General features: G+C 39.7%; 1 protein-coding gene across 1 annotated transcript in view; it reads left to right on the top strand.

The window, feature by feature from the left end:
- The window catches only part of LOC104401715 (inositol 1,4,5-trisphosphate receptor type 2), a gene marked incomplete at its 3' end in the record, with an annotated part of 114,899 nt that overhangs the window by 18,163 nt on the left and 83,369 nt on the right, over window positions 1-13,367 (top strand). The window contains exons 6-9 of the mRNA XM_010009388.1: window positions 4,293-4,391; window positions 4,912-4,995; window positions 6,049-6,195; window positions 7,413-7,508. Of these exons, the coding sequence (XP_010007690.1) occupies window positions 4,293-4,391; window positions 4,912-4,995; window positions 6,049-6,195; window positions 7,413-7,508 (426 nt within the window). The remainder of the gene's footprint in view (window positions 1-4,292; window positions 4,392-4,911; window positions 4,996-6,048; window positions 6,196-7,412; window positions 7,509-13,367) is intronic.

Genomic DNA, 13,367 nt, shown 5'->3' with positions numbered 1-13,367 from the left:
AGGTTGGATCGTCTGGTGGGTCTTTTCTGGGTGGGCTTCAGTAGGAGACTTCTGTATTGGTAAGAGGAAGACTATATAGAAGAGCTCTTTGCAGATCTGTGAGTTGCACCACGAGATCAAAACTTGGTTCTTCATTCAGTTGACTGTAGCTTGGTTAAACGCCTGCTGTAGAAAATTTGGATTTGCCACTGGGAAGGCCACATGATGAACTTGTGTGATTTTATATTGTAGACCTGGCTGGGAATGTTAGGCGACTCTCTCCTCTGAAGTAATTGGTGAAGTAGCCCTCTCAGGATTGCAGAGAGGAAGGCCTGTTTTCTTCTGTTTTTTTCTCCATTAACTTTGTGGCTATCCAGGTCTTGGGATACTGTCCAGGAAGAGTGTGGTTGCTTGCAGCTCCTTTTGGCAATCTGTTGTAGGGAGGGGAAGAACTGCACTTCCAGCTCCTGGTCAGAAGTCCCTAAAGTCATAGTCTTTCCCTGCTCTACTCAGTGGTCAGAAGGGTATGTGAAAAGTTCTACTTTCCCCTAAGCCTGTTGCAAAGAAAAGCAGCAAACATGAGTAGCTCTCTGGGGCACCTCTGCATGGCTTTTCAGCTGGTGGAAGTAAGTGTCGTGGATCAAACATTAATCTGGTACTCCTTTCCCTCTTTGGACAGAAAAGAAAGGTGGCTTACTGCTTTAAGGTTTTGGCTTAATTTCTTAGAATAACATCAGTTCATAATCTACTTAGTTTCTCATGCCTGGGAAATAAGTGCATGTCATGCTCTCCAGAATGAGGACCTGGCTTCCCAGACTATGATCTTCAAAGCCATCATGAGCCCTTACAGCTGAGAGCAGTGGAATGACCTTAAACCTTATAAGGCATCCTCAAATGCCAAAAACGATAGAGTTTTTGGTTCAGTTTTTCACCGTTGTGGGCACATAAGAATTTGGAAGCGGTTTGGCTAGTCTGAAAAGCTTGCAGATCATTGCAGTGATTGCTGAAACATCCCACTCTGCAGACCTCCCTTCTGGTTTGTTCCCTGTGGGGCTGTATTTGACAGGCTCTGAGCTACAAGGGCTATGTAGGAAACTTAGATTTACTCCTAACTTAATAGCCTTCTTTGGAACCTGCCTGCTGCTTGTTTTCTGTCACCAGGTGTTGCCTTTCAGGGCTGGAAGCTTACCATTGTATTTTATAGAGGGAAGTCTTGGGACCCCCAATTTTCCTCTTTACTACTAGGCCTAAGCAGATGTGATAATTTTCTTTGCAAACCTTCAGTGCTAAACATCAGGCCTCTGGTAGCTTGCTCATAACATTCACAGAAACTGAGCAGCTGTTGTAAGGAAGACAGGGATAGCAAATGATGGGGAAATCCTTCATTTGCCCCTCAGACAGAGAGAGGCTCCAGCCTTGTACCCACTCCTTCTCTCTCAGTTACTGCCAGATGTGTGCCCCTTAAAAGACTACCTTTGGGGGACTCATCTACAAAATACCTAAAACTGCATAAGCTGAGGCTACTTTACCCACTCACTAAGTTAGCTTTTGAAGGACTTACATTTTTTGGTACATTTTTCTTCTGACCTCTCAGTGTGTGGAGTTAGCTTGGTGTATCAGGCCTTTATTCTGTTTGGAAATTTTGAGGTTGTTTTTATTTTGGTGGTGTGTTTTTCATTTTCTATGCTATTACGAGGAAATTCCCTAAGAAAATACGTTTTAGAAAGTCTTTAGAACAGTAGAAGTGAGCATCGCATTAATGCTTGGGTGGCTGCTACTGTGTCAGATGACCCAGGCAAAGTAGACCCAAATATGGCATATATCCTTAAAGAAAAGAAGGTGGTTTGGTCTGGGAGAAGCTGTGATGTAGGAAGTCATGTGTATGAGTTTTCTGGTATGTCATCATGGTTGTTTAGACTTGTGAACTATTTTAGAAGTTATTTCTCTGAAGGAGGGTTACCTTAGCTTGGTTAGCAACTGGTAAGTTAAGCAAGTCAACGAAAGTAATGAAAAAATACAGCTGAAAATTTGCAGCACTTGGCATAACTGCAATATTTTATGCAGACTTTCTTTAATCATATAAGAGCTCTCCCTCGATGGAAGATGTCACAGACAAAGGCTAGAGTTGATTCCAGTTTGAGTGAATAGAAAAATGGGCACTGATAGCAGGATTAGCTCTGTGTGGATTGCATTTTCAGTTGTCTGCCATTTTAAGGGTTTGAAAGTGTGATCTTGAAGAATACTGGGGGAGGTGGTCTTGATTGGAGAATGCTCAGCCACCTGTGGGAAAGTTCTGTTAATCCTTCTGGTCTTTGAAGTGTGTCAAAGGAACTCAAAAGAGCAGACCTGCATCTTACCCAAGGCAGCCATGTATAAGAGAACAGAGTTCCTTTTCCTCTTCATTTGATTTCATTTTCTGCATCACTGGTGGAGGAGGGTATTTGGAAACCAGCACTGTGAAACTGCCTCTGTCCCTTCCTTCCCAACCACTTGTGGAGGTTTGAAGCAAGAAGAAAAAGAACAAAGGAAAAGAATATAGGATATCTCATGGCTTCTGTGGCAGCTGGCAGAGCTGGCCAGCACTGAGGGCAGGTTACTGCAGTGGACTTGGAGCGGGGTAGAAGACTGAGACAGAAACCATGACCCCACGTAACAGTTCTTCCTCAGTTGTGTACTTAGAGCAGAGTAGCTGTGTAGCTGTGGATATCTCCTTTCGTCTAGTTACTTCCATGGTAGTTACTAGCTTGTATTCAAAGATACCTTTCTTCTGCCCTCTTTTTTTTTCTAAATAAGATGCTCAATGCTGTGCTCTCTCACTAATCACATTGTTACAATCCTGGTGTACTTGCAATAATTTTGAAGACCTGATTCCACCTTGCAGGATGCAAGCCTGATGGTTTTTTGATTAATGAATTGTCTGATCGTAACTACTTAAAATGAGCTGTAAGTAATGTCTGTGTGAAGCATGGCATGCAGAAATGTATTGCCTAAGTAGTGTACCTTAAAGACATCTTGTCATTATTTTGGTTCCACTGGGGAACTTCTTCTCATTTCTTGGATCAATTAGGATTTCTATGTGTGGTCTGAGCATGATGACACTGTCCTATGCTACTGTTTATTTTAGCTGTGTTGGTAAAGAACAGGCAACCTTCTTTTCACTTCAGCAATGTGGGCTGAGTTCACCTGCATTGAAGTTATATGAGGCTGAATTGGGCTCTGCTTGTTAATAAGAAGTGTGCTGTTCAATGCAGAAAGCCTTTTTGTTTATTTGTGTTCCAAAAGAAAGCATGGCTTGCACAGCATTTCATAGAGTAAAAATCACATGTAGCCACTTGTCTTCATATGTGTGTGCACTTAAAACTGATGTGAACAACCATAAGTAAATCAGGACCCCACGCCAACCAATTTGTGTGGATTTATTTATTTATTTTTTTATTATTAAATTATTAATTTTTTCCCCCTCTCAGGTATAAATTGAATTCTCTATATCCATGTCCCATTAGGTCAAAGGCATATTCATATGTTGTTTTGTCCTTGTCTATATAGGTAAAGGATTGCAAGGGCATAGGTGTTTGCTTGCAGGGAGTCAGCTAGGAATTCTTCTTGTAGAGAGAAGGTAGGTCTCTCAGCTGATGTACCTGCTGCCTGTGCTGAGCTCCAAACACCATTTTGGGAGTAGCAGAAAAGGGGATGGGAGTATGTTTACCTCTCTGAATTTCCAGTGACTTATGTTCCATTACAGATTGCAGTCATACAGTCTAAACTGCACAAGTTCTGAGCTGTCATGACATTTGACAGAAGATGGTCCACAGAGCTGGGGAGTCACTGAGCTAAAGAAGTCTTGTCACAGGCGAAGTTTTAAGGCCTTTGTGAAATGAAAGAGACATTGATGGGAGAATGTTGGCTGACAGCAAGGGATGGAAGAGAGTCTTGCAGTCTGACTGCAGATTATTTTCTAAGCTTTCTCAGCCTTTTGGCTGCCAGTATGGGTTAAAGAGTAGTTAATGTAACTTTATAGATGAACTGAATTGCTCTTGCAATTCGTAGGTTCACATCTATTTCATGATCTCAAGTTTCTGCTGAACTGGGTGACATGCTTACTGAGAATGTGAGTATTCATTAGTGTGAAATCTTGAATCCAAGCAATTACAGAGACATGGGTGAACAGAGCTGGTGTGTGAATTGTCTGCAAGTAAACTCACTGAGTGCTATTCCTAGAGCACATATTTGAGTCATTTTCTAAGAATGTAACATTACTTCATTTTATTGGATAATTATATAGGTCCAAATTGCATTTTCTTTCTGACTTCCAGGTTGTTGTGGGAGATAAAGTTGTCCTCATGCCAGTCAATGCAGGGCAGCCTCTACATGCCAGCAACATTGAGCTTCTAGATAACCCTGGGTGCAAAGAGGTGAGACCAGTAGAGGGAGGAGGGGAATTGCTGATCGAAGATGTATTATATATTGTTCTTTACTGATAACCAGAACCTACCATGAACCCACCATGGGCTAGATGCCAGTATAAAACACTGGTTCCAGCTTGGCCTCAAAAACCCAACACAAAATATGCTTAATCTTGGTACAGTTCTTCCTGGCTCTGAAAGCTTTGTGAGTTTTGTTTGAGTATCTGGAACTCTCACTGATGTCCAACAGCTCTGTAGGTTGTCTTTGGTAGCATGTCAACAGACAGAATAGCATTTTTCCCACTGAAGCTTCTCCATTATCAACATCATTATTATTAACACTTGAGAGCTTCAGGATCCATGTTAGAAACTGTACAAATACGTAGCTAAGCCATGTCCCCTGCCATGATAGATGTGTGTGGTCTTATTGAAGAGTAGGATGTCTGAAAAAGAAAAGAACACCCCTTAAGATTATAATTGTGATGGTTTGCTTTTGTGTTTTGTTGTTTGGTTTTTTTTTGCCCCAAAGGTGAATGCTGTCAACTGTAACACAAGCTGGAAAATAACTTTGTTTATGAAATTCAGCAGTTACCGGGACGATGTACTGAAAGGAGTAAGTATGATTTTTTAAAATTGGTTTTTGAATCTGAAAAATGCCTTATGTAACTGTAGAGAAATAATACATGGTAAATAAAAGAAGAAATGAGGACTTTATGGAGCTCTTGAGGATCCCTCACTACTGTCCTTCAACAGCCAGAAAGTTTTTCCTTTGTGTTATTGACTTACTAAGTGAAATTGTCTGGATTGCGCTAGCTTTCTGCCCCTTTCCTCTCCCAAAGACAACTCAGGATCCACGAGGAAAGATGGAGTTCAAGCCCAGAATGATGAGGGCTCTGTTCAGAATAGCTGTGGCACTTCAGTTTATGCCAAGATGCTAAAAGCAGGTATAAGATGCTTACAGAAGGGAGTGAAAAATGACAAGAGCTGTAATAAGACAATGTAGCTTTAAATGCTGAGGGATTGCACAGCTTCCTACCTCCAGATCACTCCCAGAGATTTACTTTTTCATTTTAAGGAAATGAAGTTAATTGCTCCTCACTTGGCATTATCAACTGGCTATTTTTCAGTAGGTATCAAGGTATCATCAGTTTTTGAGGAAGAATTTGAAAGAAATACTGTTTGGGGATAGTATTTAAAGAACTGGGGAGAGGCAGCAGGCGGAAAAAATGATACCAGCAGAAGAAATAGGGGGCATCACTTTTGGTTGCAGAGTAGAAGAGATGAGGTATGCTGTTAGAAAAATCTGTTTACTTTCCCTAAATACTAAGAGAGATTACTTTTTTTAAAAAATTTCTAATGTTAGCTAGAACTAAAAATCACCTTTAGGTTAATTGTTACTCACTATTCAGTGCAGTGCTCTGAAACAAATTCTGTTTTCACAAAAGTGCATGGGTCTCCTTACAGGACTGAATTACCTCATTTGATTTCCAGACTCAGTGCCAAGATAGTGTGACCTGCACTTGGTACCTGCTCCAGCAGTAGGAAACTAATAAATGTTATCTTCACATGAACTATGTTGATGTCACTGGAGCTGGTACAGTTATAGAGAATAAGTCTAGCAGCTTTGCCTACCACTTAATAATGCTTCTTTTTCATATTACTTTAGGGAGATGTTGTTAGGCTTTTTCATGCAGAGCAAGAGAAGTTTCTGACCTGTGACGAATATGAGAAGAAACAGCATATTTTCCTTCGTACTACATTACGTCAGTCAGCCACTTCTGCAACAAGTTCTAAAGCACTGTGGGAAATAGAGGTATTTTTTTTCTTTATAAATATTTTAGGACCTGAAGGCCAGGGTTCAGTAAAAATACTTTACCACAATATGAATCATTCATAGCCTCTTGATATCGTCATACGCCTCCCCATAACTATTATTATTTTATGAAGCGGTTTGTGTAGGCTGATCACTGAAGAGATGCTTTACTGTTGTGCATGCGTGGAGAGAGGATGCTTTCTTGCTATATTTACCTGCACTAAAATGACAGAGTCAAATTCAGTCTTGACATAAACGGTGCGATTTTATCAAAGTCAATCAAATGACATTCGTATATCCTGGGTTCTGAGTGTTTATATTTGACTTCATGTACAAAATAGAAAATTGAAATCCATGACTGAGAAGAAATCTCACAAATGTGATCGAGTCCATTCTTCTGCAACACTGCACATCAACATCTGTTAAAGTTAGGCTGAATAAAGGTGTTGTTGCTGAATGGGGGTGACTAGCAAATGTATTTTTGTTTAACTGGAGACCTTTGGAAACTGGTATGTCTCAAACCTTTGCTATTACAATAATGTAACTCCTATACCCAAAAGTTCTTAGGTGCTGAACAAACTTTGTGCATTTAAAACAGAGCTCCTCACTCAGGTCAATGGCTGATTTTTATCTGAGAAAGTACTGAATGGAATAGAGTATATTGCACTTAAAGTTATTTGAGATCACCCCATAAGAGAGACAGACACTGTGATGTTTGAAAGTAGCAAGTGACCTACAGCTCAGTCAAGGGCAAAAAGAAATAACCAGCATATTTCAAATTATATGGGTATGTTTTATCTCTTGAATAGAGATTTATCAGAAGCCCCTAGTGTTGTCAAAAATGGAGCTGGTGTAAGTGGTGGAACAATGTAAGACAGTTTGGGTTTTGCCTTTGTAAGTGTAGAGCAGCTACACTTACTTTCTTGTGCTCTATGTTACTATGTCACTTTAAAGCAAAATTTGACTCGTTATGTTTGTAGGAAGTAAATTAATGAAACCATGGAAAGTAATAGGAGCTGTATTTCCTGGCACCTAGCAAAAATAGATGTAAGGAGCTGTTTATCTGTGGTGGGCTTAGTGTGAGCACGGAATTCCTTTCTATGGTAGACTGTAATTATGTGGTTTACATGTTTTTATTTGAAATGAGCTGTAAGAAATGTAAGTGATCTAAGTATAATCTTGAGAGACATAATTAAAATCTGTACTACTTCTTTTAGGTTGTCCATCATGACCCTTGCCGGGGAGGGGCAGGACAGTGGAATAGCTTATTTAGATTTAAGCATTTGGCAACTGGAAACTACTTAGCTGCAGAGGTAAGAATGTCAATTAAACAAGTGGTTGTGTACTGCCTAACCAAGTACTGTATATATCCTGCTAATTCAGAACTTCCATAGTAGGTAGTTTCACAATGTAGGTCTCCAAAAAGATCTCACATGGGGTCTAAATGGGGAGAATTGGATGTGCATTGCTATGTCGTGCTGTATTGCTGTTGCAAGGAAAATTTTCTGAGCTACAGGACACAAGTAGGTGAGTTTAAGACAGCATCTAACCTTATATTCAACTGTGTTGTTGAATCTTGTATCTGCTGTTGTCATGGCAGCCAGGGCTAACACCACTGTTAAATATCCACATCCTCCATATTTACACCAAAATCTTTGTATTCATTTATCTCTCTGCACTTGTTTGCCTTTGATTTTTGGAGTAGTGTTGTGATCAGTCAAGTGTTCTTCTCTGCTGGTTCAGGCAGTCATATACAGAGTAAAGCTTTGAGAGTGGAACTGAATGTAAGATAATCGTTGAGCTTGATCAGAGCAGTCTGTGTGCAAGCACTAGAACAGATAACGCTAAACTGCTCTAAGTTGGGAGCTGTCATTCCCTTTTTTCCTACAGGCTCTAGATTTCTCTTAGAAAAATGAAGTTTCTGTGGTGCTGATTTCAGTGTATTGGTCTGTGCCAGCCAGCATGTGGTCCAAGGCATCTCTGTGCTCTGTAGAAACTTGAGAAAGGACAAACTTGTATACTGGTGTCAAGAGTCAACCAGTACTCCCATGTAAAAGAGACATTTCCATTTTCCTCTCTGCTTACAGTGAGAGATCCTAGTAGAGAGATTTTATTCAAACTAGCTGGACTGATGGAGAGTCAGGGAAGACATCAAGCACTCTGACTGATGGGCTTCCTTCTCCTGCCATACCTCGTCTGCTCAGGGGTTTTCAGGATAAAAATCTTTAGGTGAAGAGGTGTCACACTACACTGAATGTCAAACCTGAGCTTAGGTCTTTTCTGCCTCTGAAAAGGAAATCCCCATCGAGAAGACTCGCAATATGGAGAGTGCAGTTGGCACAGTAGAGTGAGAGCTGGAAGAGCATTTGGGTGGAAGAGAGGTGACTGGAGAGAGCAGAATTAGCTGCTGTATCTAAAATACCTGCTGGTGGAGATATTAAAGGTGCCACTGTCATAAAAACCTGCGAACTGTATTTTACACAGTTTGTATCAGGCACAACACACCAGCCAGACATACATGTCAAAGATTTATGAACAGGCAGGCAGACACCTAATGTGTGTGAGATAACTTTAAATCAGTTGGGCAAAGCTTACTGAACACTTATCTGCACTCTTGCAGCACAGGAAGATTATTCATGGTATGGGTTATCAGCAGCATCACACTTTACCATGACCTATCTTTGTTTAACCTTCCATAATAAAGATATCTAGGGTTGAATAGTAAGTACAAACATATAAACAAAATTCACAAATCTTTTAAGCATTCTGTCGTTGGTTAATGGTATAATTTCTGTCACAATTTGAGCTATTGTAGATCAGGATTGATAACTGTTGATGGCCATGTTTTCCTTGCTTCATCCTTGCGTAAATTGACTTGATGTGTACCATGGAGTCTTCCACAGTGGATTCTGGCATGGGTCAAGTCTCAGACAATAAGCAGGAGTCTCCTTCACCTGGGTGTCTCCTTTTGCTCCTCCCATTTAAACTTGTACCAGTGCTGTGCCTTCTCTTTCCTCTGAGGCTTCCTGTGCCAGATGTAACTGGTCAGTCTGATTTGTGACTCAGTGGGTCATTATGAAGCCATATTGTGAAGGGATGCTGCTGCAGCTTGTTAAGGTCAGAAAATTCAGGACACTTGCCCCAAAAAATTCAGGAATTTAAAACAAATAAACTCAAAGGTGTTTCAGCACTACAGTAAGTTTAAAAAAAAACAACAAAGAAAGAAAAAGCAACAGTGAGACAAAACAGTTGTTCAGTAAACGAAACATATAGGTGAGTACTTGTAAATCTAGTTCTTATAAACTTAAAAGAATGAAGCCAGGATGTGAAAGACCTGAATTCCATATTCCTAAGTATCACAACCAGTTGTCCAATGACTAAGAGTCCTTCAATACCTCTGAATTCTGACACAGTCTCAAGTAGTGACATTTCGTTTAATCCTATTTCCTCTTGACTTTACTTAGGCTAATTTTCATTAATATGCTTTGAAGTTCTTTAAGACCTAAATAATACCATAAAGCAACCTAGACCCTACTACTAGACTACAGGCTGAAAGTCAGCTACCCTGAAAGACTCACCTCTAAAGGAGACCCAGTGGAAGACATTTGCTAATTGCACTGCTGCATTGTCATTTCCCTGCTGCTATGCACATCCTGAGGATATAGTCTGACATATCAGATATGTGTATGCTTTTACACAGTTACTTAGGGCACAGGAGGGATATGCTGAAGTAAGGGTTTCATGTCTGGTGGTAAGACTTGGGACATCAGAAATCTGCATAGGTGGTAATGTCTCCTACATGACCAGCATTTGGAAACCTGAAGCCACTGGCTCAGGAATTCCTAAAACATTGAAATAATAGAAAGTGGAACCAAATGCTCAGCTGTAAAATTGGAAAGAAAAATTCTCCTCTTTGGAGACAGTGGGAGTTCTGCTGTTAGTGTCAGAAGGGCTTGATTTCACCCGAAAGAGCCGAGCGAGATCCTTAGCAGGAGGTTTTGACACTACACTAAGCCACCAGCTAAGATCCAGGCTGCTGAGTTTTATTCTCATCTTCACAGAGTCAGCAGTCTTTTAGAAAAAGTTCTGTAGAAGATTCTATTTTTTTAGCCCTGGTTACAGCAAAATGACCCAAGTTATTTTGAAGCTTTATATTTATAAAGAGAGGCTGTAAGGTTAGGTGAAAATTGAATGCTTCAAAGTAACAAAGACTTTCCCAGATTTATTTTTTTTAAAGTCTTTTCAGTGCATATGCCACATGTAGAACGCACCCAAAACTATCCGTGTGGGGGAGTGACCTGCAATTTGTTGGAACAGCCTTTCAAATGCTGCAGGTTGGGACCACACAGCTGTGCCTTTCTCATGAACACACTAACCTTTTCAATATTCTAATCGCCAGGATAAAAGTCTCTTTGAACTGCATATCAGCTTATCAACTGTGCTGAACCAAAATGTGTACCTTTAATATTGTTCTCCATGTGCATAGCAGCTCCAATTCTGTGATTTTTAAACTGAATAATCTGTACTGAAACTATTAACACTTGGCTGTGTGAGGATGCTAAACAGAAATATGTGTGCCCATGCATACAAGAAATGCAGGATAAGTCTGTCATTTCATATTATATTTCTCAGGTGAGATGGATATTGCTGAAAAACCACAAAATATATATGCAAATATCAAATCACATGCTAGTTTCAGATATTGCAGTAGCCAATATATAAACCACATTATGTTGCTTGTGAAATATTGTGAACATGTACGTAATCATAGTCCAGAATTTGTAAGGATAATTCTGTCTTGTTTGGTTGAATAGACTAAACTAGAATTACTAGATACCTTGGCCAAGATAGGACAGTACATCTGGTGAGGTAATTGTCTTTAACACTGAGTTAACTCTGCTATACTAAGTGAATTAAAATAATGCAGGTAAGATGCAGTCTTAATGTTTATGTTCTGTGATACTATAAAATTGTGGCCTTAAACAAGGTTTTAAATTATTATTGTGTCTTCCAAGGAAGTGCATATAGTACTGATGTTGCTCAAAAAGGTAATCTGTGCTCTGAAGTTCTTCTAGATGAAAGGGAAGAATGAGAGCACGCTGGCCAAGACAATAGGTTGAAGCAATGAGCTCATAGGTAATGACAGAAGCAAACATACTTTTTCTTGCTTCCACACCAAATTGTTGCTCATATGAAAGCCCTTATTGAGTAAAGCTCTCAGGAGTAGCTTTGTCTTTGAAGTCAATGGAGCATAAGCATTTATGTGTTCAGGGACCAAGAGTGTCTTAAATATTGACCTAATGGGTTTGGACTTCCTCTAACAGTTTTCACTTGTGCAGCCACCCCCCGGACTTCTTTGACCATTGCAGGACTGAAGTTTCCACAACAGCCACTTTTAACTTCTGCATATGAATATACTTCAGAAATGGCTTGTACAGGATGATTGGAGTGGCAAACTCTTTAGCACATATTCTGATGATGGATAAGTCGTAGACATAAAGCTCTCCACTAGTGAGCTGTTTTGGACAGAAGTAACAACCTGATGTGCATCCCGAATGCATGTCCCACTGGAAAAATGGTTTTCTTCTGGGGTTTACTTTCTTCTTTCTGCAAGAGTGAAAGTGCAGGCTCTAAGCTATAAATGGATCAATTCTGATCAAAGTTTTGTTCTAAACTCTTCCATTAAAATCCCACATGGAACATACTTCCAGCTTTGGGATTACTTTATTATTAGATGCTCAGTGGGTGTTCTTTTGAAGGTAGGAATGATTGAAGCCAGTTGGCCTGAGCAGCACAGGGTTATGTGCACGTGAGATAAAATGACAATTATATTGATATTCTAAACTGGTCAGGAAGCCCAGTCCGACCCACCAAGGCTGTAGGTCAATGATAAAAGCACTTCAGTGGCAATGTAGATTTGGAGAAATGTGTTTCCACAAGTATTTGACTGTGCTCCTGTGAAACAAAGGACCGTACCTGAGATGGTGTAGGTATGGACAGCAGGGTGCAGGGAAGAGGGAATAGTCTGTGCTTTAAACAGGGTTACTTCAAACTAGGCAAAGCACCAGGGTCGCAAGTGGTTGGGATGGGTTAACAGGAGCTGCTGAAGTCAGCATCAAAGGGCCTTACCTTGTTGGACTGTCAGCTGGATTTCACCTTGTGGTACTGTAAACCACCTGCTGAGAACTCTTGAATCAATGGGCAATAAAAATTACTCGTATTTCTCTAGTTTTTCTTTAATAATTTCTTCCCATATTATCTCACTCTACTTTTCTGTCAAAATTGCCCAAGTTTCTTTTCAGAGAATCTTATGTACATCACTTTAAATTGAGAACTGCTGTTAATGTCAGTTTATGTTCTTTTAAATGGATTTCTGTTGTGTCTCAGTATTAAAAATATTAGCCTACCATATGATAGATATCATTATAACATGTGTTTATCCGGGTGAACAGAGCTATACTCTTCATAATAAATTTAATCCTCTTGTAATAATCATATGATTTGGGTCATAGTGAAGATAGTTGAGTGCATGTTTAAGTTAATATTGACAGAATATAATCCTCTCCTGCCTTCTGAATAGGACATAGTAAAGAAATGGAACTTCTAGCTGCAAGAATAGAAAATAATGCATTTCTCAAGATTTTAAGAAAGATTACTTATTTGTGTGAGTAATAGTATCTTCAGCATTAGGTAGGATTAAAAATAAATGTAAGAGGGAAATAAGTTCTTAAACTTGAGGCTATAAACCACGTGTAACCATTGGGGCCCTGGAGAAACTTTTTTTTTAGTTTTATAGGCTTACTTTTCTTTCACCTTCCTAAACTGCCACGGAAAATGGAATACTGAATAAGGTGTTTTATTAAGGCAACTGAGATTCAATATTTAAAGACCATAATTCAAGCTTTTTGATATCCGGTTTTCAGAAATTGGTCTACCGACAGAGATTTTTTGTGTTCAGGAAGCAAAAAGAGGCCACTGTTTGCCAGTGTTATTTTTAGAGGTTGTTACTTTTTGGGGTGACATGGAAGCAAGCCTTTACAGAAAAAATTATTCATCCAGTGATCATGCAGAGGAGGAGAGCATACTGTTAAATGCTCTGTGGTTCCTTCTGCCATTAGAAACAGTACGGCAAATAACTAGATAAAAATGGCCTTGTTTAACTGGGATGTTAA

The sequence above is a fragment of the Nestor notabilis genome, unplaced genomic scaffold (assembly GCF_000696875.1).
Source record: "Nestor notabilis isolate BGI_N333 unplaced genomic scaffold, ASM69687v1 scaffold4432, whole genome shotgun sequence".
Lineage (NCBI taxonomy): Eukaryota > Metazoa > Chordata > Aves > Psittaciformes > Psittacidae > Nestor > Nestor notabilis.
The sequence above is the reverse complement of the archived record's forward strand: the minus strand, read 5'-3'. Positions and strand labels throughout refer to the sequence as shown.